At 41.6% G+C, this 18544-nt stretch overlaps 1 protein-coding gene across 2 annotated transcripts; it reads right to left on the reverse strand.

Annotated features, from left to right (window-relative positions):
- Positions 1-496: 496 nt before the first annotated feature.
- On the reverse strand, positions 497-16093 carry appb (amyloid beta (A4) precursor protein b). 2 transcript variants are annotated; one of them, XM_015966226.3, is made up of 18 exons: positions 15832-16093; positions 12957-13124; positions 12727-12856; positions 11322-11434; positions 10804-10994; positions 10495-10721; positions 10218-10385; positions 7604-7737; positions 7454-7528; positions 7163-7321; positions 6955-7083; positions 5032-5131; positions 4150-4217; positions 3678-3816; positions 3526-3579; positions 1573-1652; positions 1284-1430; positions 497-1209 (listed from the first exon to the last, which is right to left on the reverse strand). In XM_015966226.3, the coding sequence occupies exons 1-18, from the start codon at positions 15889-15891 to the stop codon at positions 1108-1110; spliced, it is 2244 nt and encodes a 747-aa protein (XP_015821712.1). In that variant the 5' UTR covers positions 15892-16093; the 3' UTR covers positions 497-1107. The 2 variants fall into 2 exon arrangements, with proteins under 2 accessions (XP_015821712.1, XP_015821713.1); XM_015966227.3 differs by lacking the exon at positions 10218-10385.
- Positions 16094-18544: the final 2451 nt, after the last annotated feature.

The following is an 18544-nucleotide window of genomic DNA, read 5'->3' on the forward strand; positions in this document are numbered from 1 at the left end:
GGGGTTTAGAGACACATGAACTGGAAATGAACATGGAACAGCTGAAATATTTACAATCTTGATGAGCAGAGTTAAATCTGGAATGATACGCTTTCCTAAAAAAGATGTCTAAAGCTTAATTAAAAAAAAAAGTGCAGTGAAACAGTTGGCATCAAAATAACAACAATCTTAATATTTGGTGATAATAATCAGACTTCTGAAATGACAGCGTGCATAGAGCGCAAACAGCAAGACGATAAACTTCCTTTTGGGTTCTAATCATGTTTTACAGACCCGAGCGATTTGCCCATGCAGCCGACGCAACGGTGAAGCACGGAGATGAGCAGAAAGGTTCAGTCAAAGCAAGTCTGTGCAACGACAAAACAACTGTCTGAATACTTACTTTCTTCATATCACAAGATCACAAAGTAGACACTAAAATATACAATCCTGCTAAAATACCTGGAGGACCGCCTTCCCTCCTGAGGAACTTCCACATACACAACTCTCAGTCATCAATATTGCCATGCACTACATTTAATTACAGCTAATCTCCGTCTTAATATATTACACATAGAAAAACAAACATTAAATGTGTTTCAGCTTTTATATATTTTGATTGAATATATATTTTTTCTTTTTTAAATCCTTTTCTGTAAAACATACTTGAAACCCTTCAGTCGTGCAGTGAGGAGCTCAGAGTCCCCATCAAATGAGGGAGTGTGAGGGGCAGTTGGACACGTTTTCGTCTCAGCTGTGAGGGCAGTCATCTCATAGCAACAGCACAATGAAGGACTGTGATTGGCTAACACGTGCAGGTAAATCAGCATACCCTTGTCTAACCAGCTGATGAGAAACTTTAGCTCTGTACAATCAAGCAAAGAAAAGGATAAAAAGGTTTTGTTCCATGCCTGTTTTCTTTGGCCCAAACCTCTTGACTGTCATGCAAAAATGTATCATTTATTTAATATGAAAGAGTAAAATCTGTGAAGCCCCCTCCCCCACCCAACAGCCTTTTTAGCATCAACAGGGTAGGGGCTGAGACGTGTAGGAGCCAATGATCAGATTAGTAAAAATACCAGGAGGGTGATGAGAAAAGGTGGTTTCAAATGTCGGGTTAAATATTCTTCAGTTCTGCATCTGCTCAAAGAATTTATAGGTGGGGTTCTCGTAGCCGTTCTGCTGCATCTTGGCGAGGTGGCGCTCCTCTGGTGTCACCGCCGCGTCCACCTTCAAACACAGGAAGGACGTCTTTTAGAGACGTGGACAAAAACACTTCTAATACTGTCATTTTAGCCTTTCACCTCAATCACGCCATGATGGATGGACGTGTACTGTTTCTTCCTCAACATCACCAAAGTAATGACAATGACAGTTGCTATGACAACGCCTCCAACCATGAGCCCGATAACAGCCCCCTTATTGGACCCCACGTCTTGAGCGAAAAACACCTACGATTATTAAAAAACAATTATTCATCAGTACAAACCCATGCAAGGTGTTATAAATACAACAGTAAAATATCTATAAGTTAACATTGGTGACTATAAAGTGTGGTAAGGCTAATCCAGTGGACAGGACTGAAGTTCCTACCAGTTTCTCGTGGTAAACTTCATAACCGGCGCTCTGTCTGTCTTTACTCTCCATACGAACGTCCGGATTCAGGGCAGAAACTAAAAACAAACAAACAAACACCTGAATCTGTTTCCTACAGAAAAATCACGTTTTATTATTTCTAATCAGCATGTGTTTATGTTTGGTGTAATATGCTCAGTAACTAAATCAGGCTATGAAAATAAAAGCATTTCAACAAGTTTCGACTAGAGTTCGACTGAAATTGCGCCTCGTGATTTTTATCTTGAGAGGCGCTATAGAAATGATATTTTCATCTTCTTCTTCTTTGGTTTTCTATTGCAGATACCGATGCCGCCACGTAGGGGACATGGCCAGCCAATGGCCGATATGTACTGCCAGTTTTTATGGGACAATTTTTATGGCCGATATTATTTTCCAACTTATTTTCAGTGTTGTGCCCGAACGCGTTCATTGAACGATCGTTCATGAATTTGTTTTTTTTTTTTCGTGAACGTGAACTGAACTCGTTCGTATTTTGCCTGAAGAACGTAAAAGTGAGTGCGTTCGTCCTGGCATGCGTGAACGAGTTTATGAACGCGTTCCTTCGCTGTTCTCGCTCCAGATTTCCACGGCGCTTTTCCGGAGCTAAAGCCTAGCTAAAATATCCTGTTAACCATAGCTTATAAAAAGTAGAACCCGCAAATGCAGCCAAGCACAGGTACACACACACACATATATATATATATATATATATATATATATATACACATGTCTTATAAATATATATATATGTATATATATATATATATATATATATATATATAAATATATATATATATATATATATATACACGTCTTATGAATATATATATATATATGTATATATATATGTATATATATATATATATATATATATATATATATATATATATATATATACGTCTTATAAATATATATATATATACAAATTATATATATACACATATATATATATATATTAGGGATGTAAGAAAATACCGATATGGCAAGATATCGTGATTTTTTCCCAACAATATTATATCGATATTCAAAAGCCGTGTATCGGAAATATCGATATGGCAATATATCGTGATTTTTTTCCTGCGATTATTACATCGATATTCAAAAGCTGTGTATATAATTTTTGAAAGAATTTACATGCAAACATTTGTGTATTTTCTTTTCGCTTTGTGCAATCCAATCGTCACCCGCTAGTTGGCAGCAGTGTGCAACGGGTTTTGTTTCCACCAGTGAAATGTAAATCCCTCCATCATGGGTCAGATACCTCATGTTAAACATGTTACATATCAATTTGGACTGTTTATTGAACATTCTTACAATAAATTCAGTAAAAAAAATTGCTTGTAATGTCTGACTGAATGTATTGCAATATATCGTGATATACCGTATCGTCTCCCCTGTATCGTGATATGTATCGTATCGCCATATATATACACATATATGAGAGAAAAAAAACTATGAACTAGTTCGTTTTAAAATGTATGAACTGCACTTTGAACTAGTTCGTTTTTTAAACGAACTTTCCCAACACTTCTTATTTTCATGCTAAAATGTCATAAATAACATCAGTTGTTCCACAAAATTTCTGAAGCTGAATCAGTTTTTTAACTCTGAATTTAACTAATCTCAAAGTCTAAATAAAGTTAATTTAGAGAATTTATTATGCAGACGTTATTAGTGAACATAAAAATACATTTAAATTAAACTATGCAACAGCACCGGGCTGCACGAGGATGTGCCTGACTTTAAATCCGCTTTACTGAGAACAGACATCGGCCGATCCACAGCAGGAAGTACCCGCCTGCCTCTAGTTTAAATTCTCACAATGTGGGATGTTCAAAAATTTTGTTCTTTAATGAATTCATCATAGCATCCCCACATAAACATGTGAGGGCCCAGATGTTTGGAGGTGTAACTGTGCGGCGCACTCACCAGGTCTCGTTGGGAATCCTCTGTCTGGATTAGGACGAGCATCTACGGGCTCAACTGCAGGTTAAAGGAATAACACGCAAAATCAGATTAAAGTGTTGATTACAACAGATTATCAGGAAAAATCATCACTGTTTCTCTTTTTTAAATGTTACCGTGGTTCTCTGTGTTTGGTTGATTAAAGCTCTCCGGATGACTGAAGCCCAGTCCGTCCAAACCGGGATCCAGAGGAGCAGAGCTGTAGGTCTGATCCGGCATCAGGGCATCGTTACCATAACTCACCCGACCATCCACCTGAAGGCACAGAGGAACTTTAACGATCCTGATTTAACGACGATGCTACCACACTTAACAAGATTTATCTTTTTGATACAACTAACTCAGAAATTGTATTCTTAAAAATGTGTTTTCCACTCTTGACCTGATCTGATCAATATTATAAGTGTTTCATAACAATAATCAGTTCTTTTGCTTCCTACTGAACAACTTCTGCATCAAATTCTCCATTTCCAACCCTTATCAAGTTTCTGCATGCATCGTGACTTTGCTTCAGGTGTCACTTCGCTCAGAGGGAACGCTATTTCTACAAGTGGGAGACATATTGTGAGTGGGAGCATCTTGACTCACCCGCCCGTCGCTCTGCAGGGAGGACACTTGCTGGGAGAGCTCAGACTGAACTCGCTGCACTACGATTGCTACGAAGAGAAGTGTAGTGAGTGTGAGAGCTGCAGGTTGGTAAATAAGAGGCTAGCCAAGTTACAGCCGCATGATGTTAAAAAGCTAAATTAGACCAGAATAATATTTTATTACAACACGACCACGTCCATAATTGGTGCCAAAATGCATCTGCGACTCCTCCACACTCTGCGTGGTCAGCGTCTGAGTCACCAGGTTTTCTGTAACTTTCTGAACGACCACTTCACACCGAGACTCTGAGTGGAGCTACATTATTGTGCAGATGACATCTGATTGGAAAAGGCTGCCTAGTCAGACCTTCAACACAACTCTTAACACTTTAAAAAAAGAAAATTCTGTGCATGCTTCCCCCACTATCACTAAATCTATCATAAGAGGAAACTTGGCGGCTTGTGAAAGTATGGAAAAAAAAAAAATTAATGTTAAAACTGAATGTGACAAATTAACAGCCAAAACCTCAAAACTTTCACAGCCGTTAGAAATCACATTCTATTCACCTATCTGCTCGATTTGTCACCGGTCTCCCAACAGAAAAACGCCAGCGCTGCTGTGAGTCACTGATCCTGCGTCACTGCCTGGTGCTTATAGTTCTAGTTTTGAGGGTTATCGTGTGAAACCAAATCCTAATGAAAAACGTTGGCACAACATCAACCCAGACTTGTTGGACTAGACTTGTGCAGGATTGTGAGGAACAGATGACTTCCATCTTCTGCAGATGAGACACATTAATTTTTGAAAATAAAAACCTTTTCTTGAACAGGAAGAATTAGTGACTGATCCTTTAGGGATGTGAACAGAGTAATAAACACTCACCAACTTGTTTCTGGATCTCATTAGCCACACTGGGGACTTTGTAGAGCAGACCTATTGACTGATTCATCCTCTCATCGATCACACGGAGGTGGGTCAGAACCTAAAGGTCAAAGTTCCAGGTCAAATGATCATCTATATAAAACCTGAAATAACAGCTAATAATTTAATATTAAGAGGCTTTTAAGATGCTTTGAGGGCTGCATTAAAAAAAAATTGATTTTCCGATTCTGAATCAATTTTCATAAATATTCATGAGGATCGATTCCTGCGTCTAAAGATCGATTTAACCCTTTAAGCACCAAAGTCACAAAACTGCAGCAAGCATCATTGCTGACTTTAATGAGCCGCTGCTGCAAATATGATCCCTCATGAAGTTAATACTTTACACCAGAAGATAGTGGCGATGTCTCTCTTCAGTAGTCTGAGCAACACCTGTGTTTATAGTGAAAGTTTCTAAGATTTTAGAGCTTGAAAACCACCTCCCGCCGGGAGGCTCCCGGTTATGGGGGAGGACGAGAGGAGGAACTAATGCAGAACTTGTAGAGCGAATATTATAGGGAAAAACGTACAACGCTGACAGGTCTGGTCATTGTTGACTCGCTTTGACTGGTAATTACTGACTCTGATTCAGAAGAAGAACATAGTCTCTGATGAAGATATTCACTCATCCAGTCAGAAACAGTGACGCTGCTGCGCGGCGCAACAGAGTCTGTGCTGATCGTGAAGAAAGAAAGGCTAATGGAGCTAAAACGTTCCACACGCTGATTCTGATGCTTTCTCACCGTGTTCGGGACATGGTGGATTTAGAAAGGATAATAAAATCACAGCTAATGATGACAGACGTAGCGCGAATGTAAAAAAATAAATAGTCATAAAAAATGGCAGACGCATCAAGTATGGAAGTCAAAGAGTGCCACATAATCAAATGAATACTCTACATATGCCAGCCATCTGTGGTCCAGACAGGCACCTTCTCTTGGAGCACATGATCATTACATTGAAGGGAAGGTCAACCCGGAAGCTGTTCAAGACTAAAAAAATCAGCTTCAATACTAAAAAAAATATTGCTCGAGTCTTGAGTTAGGCCAATACAAATATCAAAAAATGTGTGTGTGTGCAGCAACAGCTTTTGGATGAATTCTTAACTCATTTGCTGCCAGCGTTTCTCATCGTTTTTACTGTTTTTTTAAGAGTGACAGAACGTTGCACGCTAGGATGATGTCGACGCCTAAACAACCAAAACAGCCAAAACAAAGAGGAGACTCACCTCTTACATCAGGAAGAACCCGCATGTTTCGAGCGTTATCCGTTCTTTCATAATCCGTTGTCGAATTGTGATCGGCAGACGCTTTTCCGGTTCGCGCCTCACTTTGTTTTACAGGAACGGCCCAAAACGATCTTCTAACTCATGGATTTTCTGCTTCCTGATCATGTGATCTGTGACGTATGAGGATGAAGATCGGCCTCAGAGCTGAGAAGTTTGTTCTCTCGGCGCGGGGGCTTGTTCCGATGCCCAAACAGTAAAAAAAAAATGCAAATGACGACTTTAGTCGTCATTGGCAGTGAATGAGTTAATGTGTTATTTTAAATAATGCCCTAGGTTTGTGCTCCAATAGCAGTCCAAGTATGCAGTTTTTGACACTTCTTACTTCCTCTGTTGGCTGTCTTGGATCGGTTTGCTAATTCTGCCCGACAGCATGTTTGTGAAGAGCACAATTCTAAGAGAAGGATCGGGCCATACAGCCATTTTAAACTGCCAATATTTCATGAATTTGTTGTTGAATGTTAATAATGTTAATATACTGCACAACTACAGAGTTCACTGACCCGATATATCGGATCGAATTGAATTAAATCATGATAATCGATTCTAATTCTTCAGAATCGGAATCGAATCGATTCTTCTCTAGTCTGTTTCGGTACCTGAGGTCGGATCTGAGCTGCCTTCTTAGGATCGACTGTGCGAACATGCTCGTAGTGTTTCAGTGTGTGCTGCCTGTCTTTCTGTTCTGCACGTACGTACTTCTTCAGCAGGCTCAGCACCTGTCGGGGCTGGTGTTGACAGAAGTATTATTATCAGAAAAATGCTTCTCACTTGCATCAGTTAAGTAATGTGCAGAAGTGTTTTTACCCGTGGAGGATTGGCCTGTAGAGCGCTGAGGTAATTTTCCAGAGCCATGCGTCTGCGACTGTTGAGCAGAGCCTCCACCCGGGCCATGTGAGTCTCCACCAGCTGCTGTCGCTCCTCTGCTGCCTCCTGCTCCAGAGCCTCCACCTTCTCCTGGAAGTGCTGCAGAAATTATGTTGAACAGGCATCGAGGTTAAACTCAAAGAAGAAATCTATAACAGGTAAAATACTCCCTACCCCACTTCACTATAACACCAGAATACAGTTAGGATAAAAAATGCACGTATTTCCTACCTGGATGACAGCTTTTTTGTCAGCACGAGGAAGATTCTTGGACTGTCTCTCCGCTTCCTCCCACTCCCTCATGACCTGAATATGAAAACAGTCAAGTGAAACACAAATCCTTTCTTTAGTGGTTCAGAGGGAGCAGGCGGTCACAAGTACCTGGGACATTTTCTCACGATGTTTGGCCTCCAGGCTTTCTTTGGCCCTCCTGAAATCTGTGTGTTCATTGTCATCACCGGGAGACTCCAGGTACTGATCCACGGCATCTGGAGGGCTGGGGGCTACGGTGGGTACTGTGGGAGAACAAAGACGGGACAAAAGAGAGAACAAGTTAAGAGGCTGGGAAAAAAAAAGGAGAACCAATCTGTGTTAAACATAGTGAATTATTTCTAGACAACACCAAAGATAAACAAGTGGGTTAATCGCATAAAAGGAGGTTAAAAACAAAATAAACACAAAGACGGTGCTGAGTGTCACAGGGTGAGCTAGCGTGAGTTTGCTGCTTAATGTGGGATTCTGGAGATAAGAAGCAAAGCATGAAGTCAGCATCAGGGCTGTGACCTTTAGCCCCACCTACACACACACCCACCCAGTGACGGGTCATATTACTAGAGCTGCAGAACCTTAAACCTGCATGCAGACACAGAACCAGAAACATGCTGACACACAAGTTCAGAGGTCACACTGCTTCATCATCATGCTGTAAAACTTAGTATTTCTGGTAAAACACAACTAAATAGTTTGGCAAACAGCTTCTTCCAGAGCCAAAATTAACTAAATTGATTTTACTGCCTAAAGCTGGATAAAATAATTGGTCATATTTCACTAATGAAGCTACATTCAGTGGTTAATTAATTCTTCTTACTGCAATAAATAAATAAATAAAGAAGGTAGGGCTGCAACAACGAATCGATAAATTCGATGAAAATCGATTACTAAAAGCGTTGGCAACGAATTGCGTCATCGATTCGTTGTGTTGCGCAACTCTTCCAAAAGCCCCCTCCCCTCCCGCCCGCCGTTGTGCGCAGACCGGTGGAGAGCCGGCAGGTGTTTGTAAGAGGAACATGGCAGAAGCAGCGAGACCCCAAAAAAGTAAAAACTTCTGAAGTTTGGGAGCATTTTCAGTTAAATCAGGCGAAGACATGCAACGTTTGTAGGTCAGACTTAGCATGGCACGGGAGTGCTGCAGTGATGATGCAGCGTCTTAAACGCAAGCATGTCAGAATCATCAGCGAGGCAGGAGAGAGCTCTGTGTCCGGGTAAGTTAAAAACTTTTCAAAAGTGATTCACCCAAGCCCCGGATTATCACACAGGCTAGACATGCCCTAAGCCCGTTAAAAAAAGTCTATAAAATTGTAAGCGCGACGCTATTAGATAGGCGGGGGGGGGGGGGGGGGGGGGACTTGCGCCACTGCGAACCGGTTCCGCCGTCACATTCCTGCAGAAACTGGTTGATCACACCGGGGCCAGACTACTAACATGTGGCTTTACAACCACAATGTCCTCAGAAGCGAAGACGCTTTTAAAAGGGAGGGAGGAGTCCTAACTGTTGCTGCAGGCGTGTTGTTAGAGAGTGCAGTTATATACTGGTTAATATATTTTTGGGTTCAGTTGCTTTCATGTGGCCTAATGTGAGTCTATTTGGGATCATTGGAATGATCAGCAGCATTTCTTGATGTGACTTTATGGCAGTTGCCCAGGGCATCATCGCAAGGAGGATGGCATTCATTTACTTTTATTTTATTTGGTATTTTTCAGTCATTTTTGGAAATAGTGATTAATTTTGATTAATTCACAGCCTATGTTTGATTACATTTAAAAATTAGTTGTTTGACATCCCCAGTTATAATAAATGTCAACAGATGAGATCAAACAAAACAGATGAGAAATGCCCTTAAGCTGTTTAACTTGGACCAAGCATTTTAGGTCACAGATAGGTGTAGCTTAGGGTCTCTGTCTATACACCTTATAAGAAAATTTAGGTGATGGCATGTTGTTTTTCTGCTATTGAACTGTTTTCTAATAATGTGTTTAATAAAGTGAAGGAAGGAGAAAAATAACGTTTCCCTAGCAGTTTTTAAAAATGTCCCTATGTAATCCGATTAATCGATTAATCGTGTCGAGATCCCATCCGATTAATCGATTATCCAAATAATCGTTTGTTGCAGCCCTAAAAGAAGGAAAGAAACCAGCCAGACTAGAAGTTTACCATCTTTGTTTTAGTCACCTAACAGCCTGCAGCTGCAGCTTCAACTTCTGCAGCCGTAAATTAATCTGATCATCTAACTGCCAACAACTCGTCATTTTATACAGCGAAGCAAACACTCTCTGTAAAGAGGTCTGTGTTTACAAAAGGCTGAAAAACAAAAACTGAAGGGCATTCTTTTAGCGTTTTGTCACAGATATATCACATCACAACAGACAGACTCCAGTTAACGATTAGAGCTATTTGAACTATCTGGACCTCGTGATGACATCTTAACCAGCTGATCTCGGGATCAGCACCAAATAAAAACTCGAGAGTCGAACTCGTCCTGTTTATGAGCTTCATTTGTAGGCGTAAAAATAAAAATGTTTAAGCAAGACAGTTTAGTGGCTCTCATGCTCAACAGGAAACCGGAATAAACACAGGTGATGCACAGGCACCAGAGTTTTAAAACTGCAAGAGGCAGAAAAAGTTTCTGAGATGAGAAACAGTCAGCAGGAGCCTGAGGACAGGAGTCAGGCTGGTTAGATGGACACGTCACGGTCTGGCTCCGGTCCAGAGACTTACACGAGCTGCTACAGACAGCAAGGCAGTACTCCTCCGACTCAAAGTTATTCCTGTTGCCCGCGCAGCCCCCGAATAAGAAGGGAGCACATCTGCCCTTCTCAGGCATGAAGTACCAACGCTGCAGCATGGCGTGACACGGGCCCGACTCAGCGCGAGCCCAACACACCGCTGAGGTCACGTGACACACACAGGCACATTTAAATCACACGTCAACGCATAAAGACAAAAGTTCAGAAAGGAGAACTTAAAACATCAAACACTCAGCAGAATGTTTTACCTCGCACAACCTCCTCAACAGATTCAGTAGTGGTGGTGGTAGTGGTCGTCATGGCAATGTTAGCGTTGCGCTCATCAATGCTTTCGCGTTCATCGATCACATCAATGTCCTCATCATCGTCTTCTTCGCCATCTCCGTTGTCATCCTGCTCAAAGTCTTCCTCCTCTTGAACAACGTCTTCGTTGTCCTCTGTGGTGGCCGGTTCTGTGTCTGCTGGACGGGTCATGCTGTAAAAACAGAGCATCCTGTTGGGTCGATGTACTGACAGGTGTGTGTAGCTGGAGGCAAAGCGACCACGAGAGGAGATACCTGTTGTCGGCGTATTCAGCGTCAGCCCCGCCCCACCAGACGTCAGACTCCTCCCCTTCTTGTTCTGTGTTGTCCATGACACGTTCCGCCTCCGCTGGGCAGCACACAAACTCCACCCCTCGGAAACGGTCAATTCCACATGGCAACAGCATCCCGTAGTCATGGAGATTCATGGAACGGTCTCCACAAGACTAGTTGACAGATATTAGAAAGACCACCGATTTCCAAAAACAACATAAACCACATCATGTAGTGTTTAATCACTCTGAGGGTTTGTTGTGATGGTCAAAGCCTGATGAATATTTATTCATAAAATGAGTTAAATAAACAAACAAATTACAGAAAATTAGCTTTTTGGAAAAGTGCTGTACTGATAAAGAAAGATGAAAAGAACAAGTATAAAAGTGGCAGAAAATTCCCACAGGAGATATAACAAATGAGAGGAGTGTCGAGCTATTTAGTGGAGATCAATCAGGAAAACAACAGCCTTGACAGATTGAGTGAGACATTCTCCTCACCTCTTTGGCTACAGTGTGCCAGTGCAAGTGACTCTCGCACTGATCCATCCTCTCCTTGTGCAGGAACTTACACTTATCAGGAACAAGCAGAGCATCGCTGACAAACTCTCCAACTGCAAATGTGGTAAAGCATGTAAATGCATTTATACCTCCCATAACAAATTCATCACACTCGTAACTAGGGCTGCAGCTATCGGATAATTTTGTAATCGAGTACTCTATCGAATCTTTTTTTGATTAATCGAGTACTCTAATAAATGACCCTTTTGTGTTTGTAAACCATTATGTCAAATAGCATGTTATAAAATATGAAAGACCTCTTAAAATGAGCAAGCAATTGCCAGTTATTGTTCAAGTTTTATTCAAAAGTAGTTTTCAAAACTTCAGCACTTCAACTTTACTTCACAGTAAACAAACGTCTGTGCAAAAAATAAGTAAACAACCTGGGCCGATTTTCTCCTCGTGCGAGAATCTGCTAGCCCGGCAAGCCAGACAAAAACTAGGAGGATAACTGTTGGAAGTGGCTGCGGCCCAAACAGAACCAGAACCGCTCACGGCGCATGCACAAACAGCTCGCCAGCTGTTTCCCTATTAACACACGTCTGTTTTAATTTCTACACTTTTTTTCTCACCCAATAATAAGGATTGTCGAGAAAGCATGTTTGCTGTGGTTTTGTCAATTTATACTGATCACAAAACATTTACTTTCTTTCGTTTTCCTCCGCCACTCATAAGTACCTGTCCTCCTGCAACAATCCCGAGGGACAACAAATATCAATAACAACACAATAAAAAGTCCGACGTGTTGTAAAAACAGCAATTTTTTTAGCACATTTTAAGTCCGACATGTTGCTACCAGACGACAGTGTGATCTGAAACTGAGTGCTACAAATGAAAAATTTGCAGTGTCTGCAGAATATATAGAAATACAGGCTAAAATGCATTATCTTGTAGAGGCTCCGAGTCCGCTTGCAGAAGTGACATTTACAGGTGGATGTTTCCTGGTCAGGTGCTGCAGCATCGAGGATGTGGTGTTGTGGTAGGCTACATCCATTTTACAGTATTTACACTGGACTACGTTTTCCGGCTTACGACGTGAAAATTGGTCCCTCACCTTTGACATTTTCTGTCTTTTTCGCACTCCACCGGGTCCACATTATCCGCCATGGCTTAAGAGAAAGTTAAGTTATATTCGCTACTCGCGTGTGCATTCAGTGCAGTGTGTATGTGCGTCAATTATTTCAGTCCGGGTGAAACATGACCCCATGCGATTGCAAAGCCATGAATTAATTAAATATGAATTAAACGAAGCCTCGAGGCAGAGAATTTGACTCGAGGCTTTTTTGTACTCGAGTTATTCGAGGTACTCGAGGAATCGTTTCAGCCCTACTCGTAACATTCTTACCCAGGCAGCGGTAGGGCACCACGATGTGTGTGTGACTGCGGCACTGCTTGCGGCTTTTCTTGCACCAGTTTGGAATGCTGATAGGTTGGTTGGCCTCTACGACATTCGTGATCTGTAGCTCTGGGTACACCTGGAGGGGAAAAAAAGTTGTGGTTTAATGGTTTCTATCACATCATGCACTTCTTGCTGTTTCTTTGCATCTGCATTGCTGTCTAACTCCGCTTTAGCACCTCCTGGCAGTACTGCAAGATGCCCTCCTTGGTGCCGATGCAGCTCTTGGAGCCTGAGGGGTCGGACTCCCATTTCCCAGTCTGTACATCGATGTGCATGTTGAGCTTCCCGCAGAACATGGCCACCTGGGGCTCAGTTAGCAAACCCACCGAGTCATCCAAAGGCACCTGCAGCAGAAACATAGATGAAGACTTTATGGCTAAAACTGCATCAAAAGCCCAAAGGTCTTGTGCAGCTTATCAGTATTTAGCCCATTTCAGTTAACTACAAAACAAGGCCTCGTTAACTTACTCACATAATGAAAAAAATTAAGTTACATCCTCAATGAAAGTGTTAATAGACCACATGTGGAAAAGTACAGTGAACCACCGGCCATCACGGTGTCTGTTTTAGCAAAATAAACAAAAAATCTACTAAATAAGAAAATTGCAAACCCCTTGCGTTCATTTTGAATTTGTGGAAACAATTCACAAATCTCTTAAATGAAAAATTCTTACTTGTGTTTGACTAAGAAATATCTGCGTGACCTCAGCCTAATCAGAATCTCTCTAACTGGCCCAACTGGACACTTACATCATGTTTTCCATTTGTTATTCATGTGTGGTGCTGTTTGTCATGACCGCTGTTAATGACCGCTGAAACCTAACTGAATGAATGAGTGAAGGAGCAACAGACAAGAAATTGAAAAACTAAATTAAACTGAATCGGTGCACCTGCAACAATCCAAATAAGTTCATACAAGTCGGTTCATGACACATACTGCTAGTTAAAAAGCAATTTCAAGTAGTAATCTTTTACGCTGCATCTAAGCCACAGTCTCTACATATAATATTAACAAAGTTCACATCCTCTAATAATGACACTGTAATACACACATGGTAGCAACCTATCCAACCTGCTTTCATAACACAGCTGAAGACAAAGTAATCAAGTTTGGCAACCATGGGAAAATAATTTACCAGTTTCCATAAGTTCTGGGCTAATGACTGGAGCTTTTATAGAAACACTTTCAAACACAATGCATGAGGATAACGTGTTAAAACAAAACACACCTCCCTAAGGCTAGACTGTGAAGCTTATGAGGAGATTAAGAACATTTTCAAGATGTTAAAAATAGATTAACGAGATAAGAATGGTAGCAAAACATCTGCAAACATGCAATGGTTTCCAAAGTTGGGGTCAAGCTCTCATTTAAGTTTAGTTTTACTTTTAGGGTTTTCTTAAATAGATTTTACAGATTCAGTAAAAATAGTTATTGAGGCTATTTGCTTTTTATCGTAGAATAGACAATTAATTCCACAGTGGGGAAATTCACTTGATACAGCAGCATATACACTTAAACAAAAAGAAGATGAAAATTAATACGATTACGGGTAAATACGCAAAGACAATAAGCTTTTCTTGTAACCTTCAAACACTAAAAAATACAAATAAAAAGAAAATTTGAGTTTCCAGAACTTTGCAGCACAAGGGACTCAGACATACTAATGTACATCCGGTATTGCACACACACTGAATATTGCACTGATGTTATTGTGCACCAGGATAATGCCAGTACCAGTTAAACACTTGCTGCAGATGGGAAGAATGACCTACAGTAGCATTCGGTTTTACATCTGGGATGTCTCAGCCTTCCACTGAAGGAAGGTTTTGATGCATTTGATTAACTGACATATTTTGTAAAAATAATAATAATATTAAAAATGATAATAAAGATTTAGTACTATTTTTAAAAAGTCTAAGAAAGGGTGAGAACCACATGTCAGTTATGTTCATATTCTAATTGATATTTAGTGAATTTTAACTTATAAATGAAGTAAAACAGGTCACTAGTTTACAAAAACCTTTCAACGTTTCCATCATGAAAGCGAAATTCTGAATACAGTGTTGTTGGTTTTTTTATTTGTTTCATCTTCACATTGTCACAACCATCGGTCACAACAGAAAACGTTTCTGCACATTTTTGCAGCGCAGCGACATTTGACTGCAGCAACTCAGACTGCCGCTGTTACTCAGTAAAAGTACCCCGTGCCTACAGCACTTAACTCTAATGTACTGCTAACACGAGTGGAAAACAGCATGTCTGTAAAATGTTGTGTAATTTCTCCTCAGCAGCATCTCTAGTTCTGCACATCAGAAGCTCAGAGCTACAGGCGCCATCTTGCTTTGTGGAGCTAATCGGGCTCCATCCTTTTTTCCATCCTCCTCAGCAATTTCACCACAAACAGCTAGCTGCTGGAGCTCCGCTCCGACAGGCCACGCATAAAACCCGCATTAGCCTCTTGGCGCTTCCTGATAAAGCAATATCGCTTTACACCAACAAAGTCGATGCTAGCTAGTCGGTCATGAAGCCATTTTCCCAATTTTCCTACCAAAAGCTAGCGAATGTTAGCTTTGATAGTCCACGCTGGCTTCGTTTGGCTGATTAATGTATGATAAATGCGTTATTATTACGACAGGAAAACGGAATAAGAAGGGATATAAAAATATCCCGAGGCAAACAAAAATATCCAACACGGCAGGAGCAAGCTGTCAATCACTGACATCTAATGGCAGGCCCTAAACACTGCTGACATACCTGTTTGTTCTGCGCAGTAAATCTGTTTACATCACAGGTTGGGGATTAAAATAGACCCATTAAAAAAGGTGTTTAAAATATTCAACATGATGTTTTAGAGAGTCAGGGATATAGAATCATCTAAAAATCGTCAGTTTGGTAACTGCTGGTACTTAATTGCGTCATTTTTCCCGATTTAGCGCCATGATTTGCGCCGTCTAATTACCGTAGAAGCGACAGGCCTGCCAGAGCCAGCCGGAGCCTGGGAACAGTGGCCCACACCCCGCTACTGGCTGCGGTTTCTCCGCGGTACTCACCTCAGATGAAAGCGTCAAGGTCGCCACCAGTAACAGCAGAAACGCCGTGTGCTCCTCCATGCCGACCTCCTAAAATACAACACCGCCGTTATGTGCACGAGAGGTTTGTCGTTTGCAAAAACGGAGAGAATCGTTCAAAGGGATTTTGTCGACAAAAGCGTCTGTCGAGGCACTGCTGATCCTATCTATCCCCGTTTTCTCCCGGCGGCCGCGGCGATGTGAGTGGCTGAAGAATGTTGGGATTGAGGCTGGGAAAGGGAAAGGAGGGAGGGGGTCACTCTCCCCCGCGCGTGCATGTTCTGCGCGAGAATGTCAAATAAACACTTTTTGAAATAGGTTTTAACTCATTTTTTAAAAATATTGAGCTAAACCAAAAATATAGAGATGTAAATTTACATTTTAAATTTTTATCCAACCCTAAAATTTGTAATTTCAAATTTTAACCCACTGACAAATTGTATTTTAATAATCAAAATAAAGTTATTCAAAAGAGTTTCATTAGGTCTTGAGTAAACTGCCCATGTAACGTGATGAAGGAGCCATTTCTACCCTAACAGTTGTTTCCTTTTGACACAGTGCCAGTGTGCATGAAACAGCCTCAAGGTTTGCATTCCATGTTATTCGGCCGACCCTGAAGAAACCTGGGGCTGATGTCTCTGTGATCGAAAATTACAGGCCTATCTCTACCCTGCCTTTTACATCAAAACTGCTTGAGAAAGTCGTTTATCAGCAGCTGGTCTCACATTTAGCTGACTCTGATCTGTTTGAGGTTTTCCAATCAGGGTTCAGGTCTGGCCATAGCACGGAGTCGGCTCTACTGAGGGCCCTAAATGACATCTATCTATCACTAGATCAGGGTACATCGGTGGTGCTTCTGTTGTTAGACCTGACAGCAGCCTTCGACACAGTTGACCACACGATTCTACTGGATCGCTTGGAACGATGGGTTGGGATCAAAGGGTCAATTCTGGATTGGTTTAGATCGTATCTCCACAACAGGACATTCTGTGTTAAACTGGGTGATGTTTTTTCTTCTTGGGAGGGGCTCCGCTGGGGGGTCCCGCAGGGATCGATCCTTGGTCCTCTTTTGTTTGCCATTTATCTGCTTCCTCTGGGGTCAATCTTTCATGAACATGGCCTATCATTCCATCTCTATGCTGACGATTGCCAGATTGACGCTCCATTGTGTCAGGAGAAAGGTCACTCTATCCAGTCCTTTGTGTCCTGCATTAACGAGGTGGAGTCTTGGCTAATGGCCAACGTTCTGCATCTGAATGAGGGAAAGACAGAACTCATTGTTTTTCACCCCAACAGCAGGAATGGATTGTCATGTTGATCTTGGCTCTCTTTCTCCCTACTCAAAACCAGTTGTCACCAGTTTGGGGGTGAAAATTGATGCTGGACTTAAATTTGATGCACACATCAACTCTGTGATCCGGTCCAGTTTCTTTCACCTGAGACGCCTTGCAAAAATCAAGCCCATGCTGTCAGGAGCCCACCTGGAGCGGGTACTCCATGCTTTTGTAATTTCTAGGCTTGATTACTGCAGCTCTCTCTATGCAGGGTTGTGTCAGTCATCACTGCGTCGCCTACAGGTTGTGCAGAACAGCGCAGCCAGGTTCCTGACTGGGACCAGGAAACGGGACCACATCAGTCCGGTTCTGGCCTCCCTGCACTGGCTTCCGGTTTGCTATCGTTCACACTTCAGACTCCTCGTCTTTGTTTTTAATTTCTTCCAGGGTGGTAATCCCCCTATCTGGCCACGCTCCTGAACAGGCATTCCCCATCACGCGCTCTGCGCTTCTCTGACCAAGGCCTGCTCGTTGTCCCTCGTTCTAGGTGTCGTACTTGCGGGGACCTGGCTTTCTCAGTCCTAGCACCGTCACTATGGAACCAGTTGCCACCCTCAGTTAGGCTGTCCCCATCTCTGCCAGTCTTCAAGAGTCGCCTAAAAATCCACCTCCTCCGCTTGGCGTTTCCTGAGCATGTTTGATTTTGGCCCTCTTTTATGTTGATTTCATCTCACAGTTTTCATTGGTACACTTTTTCCCTTGTTTTACACATTTGTCTTCTACTAGAATTTTTCACCTTTTTTGTAATTTGTAATCTGTAATTTGAATTGCTTTTATTTTCTGATTTATTCACTTTATTTAACTTTGTATTGTACCATGTTCAGCGCCTTGGGCTTCCTGACAGGGTTGCGGAAGGCGCTTTATAAATAAAGCTTTGATAGATTGATTCTAGAGCCCTGCACTGAAGCCCTAGGCCCTCGGGTCGGCCCGGCCCGACGGCCCTCGGGCCAGGCTTCGGGCCAACGACTGTGTAATTACCTCGGACACTGGCCGGGCCGGGCGCCTTTATTTTTAATCAAATTCATTAAAAAAAATTGAAACACTTAAACCAGGGGTCGGCAACCTGTTCCCATCAAAGAGCCATTATTAAATGGAAATGTTGGTTTTGTGTATATGTCCCTTTTCAAACAGCTGATCTCCGAAGAGAACATCATTGATCAGCTCAAACAGTTAAAGTCTCTGCACATGTAAATATTTTATTGCCTTCATTTTATTATTATGAATTTGTAAAGATTCAGTGTCATGTATTTGCTACCAGTATAGATATTGCTGTAAATGTTTATAACCATTTTTTGTAAAAAATATTTTATTTATCTTCATGTGTACATTATGTTGTTTATTCAGATTATTGTTGCAATTTT

This window comes from Nothobranchius furzeri, chromosome 14 (genome assembly GCF_043380555.1).
Source record: "Nothobranchius furzeri strain GRZ-AD chromosome 14, NfurGRZ-RIMD1, whole genome shotgun sequence".
NCBI classification, from domain to species: domain Eukaryota; kingdom Metazoa; phylum Chordata; class Actinopteri; order Cyprinodontiformes; family Nothobranchiidae; genus Nothobranchius; species Nothobranchius furzeri.

Coding starts and splice junctions, on each gene's coding strand:
- appb (XM_015966226.3), bottom strand. CDS start 15,891: ATGGAGGAGCACACGGCGTTTCTGCTGTTACTGGTGGCGACCTTGACG. Junction 7,738..10,217: donor TGCTGTCTGTAGCAGCTCGT/GTAAGTCTCTGG, acceptor GTTCTCCCACAG/TACCCACCGTAGCCCCCAGC. Junction 7,529..7,603: donor ATCGTGAGAAAATGTCCCAG/GTACTTGTGACC, acceptor TTTCATATTCAG/GTCATGAGGGAGTGGGAGGA.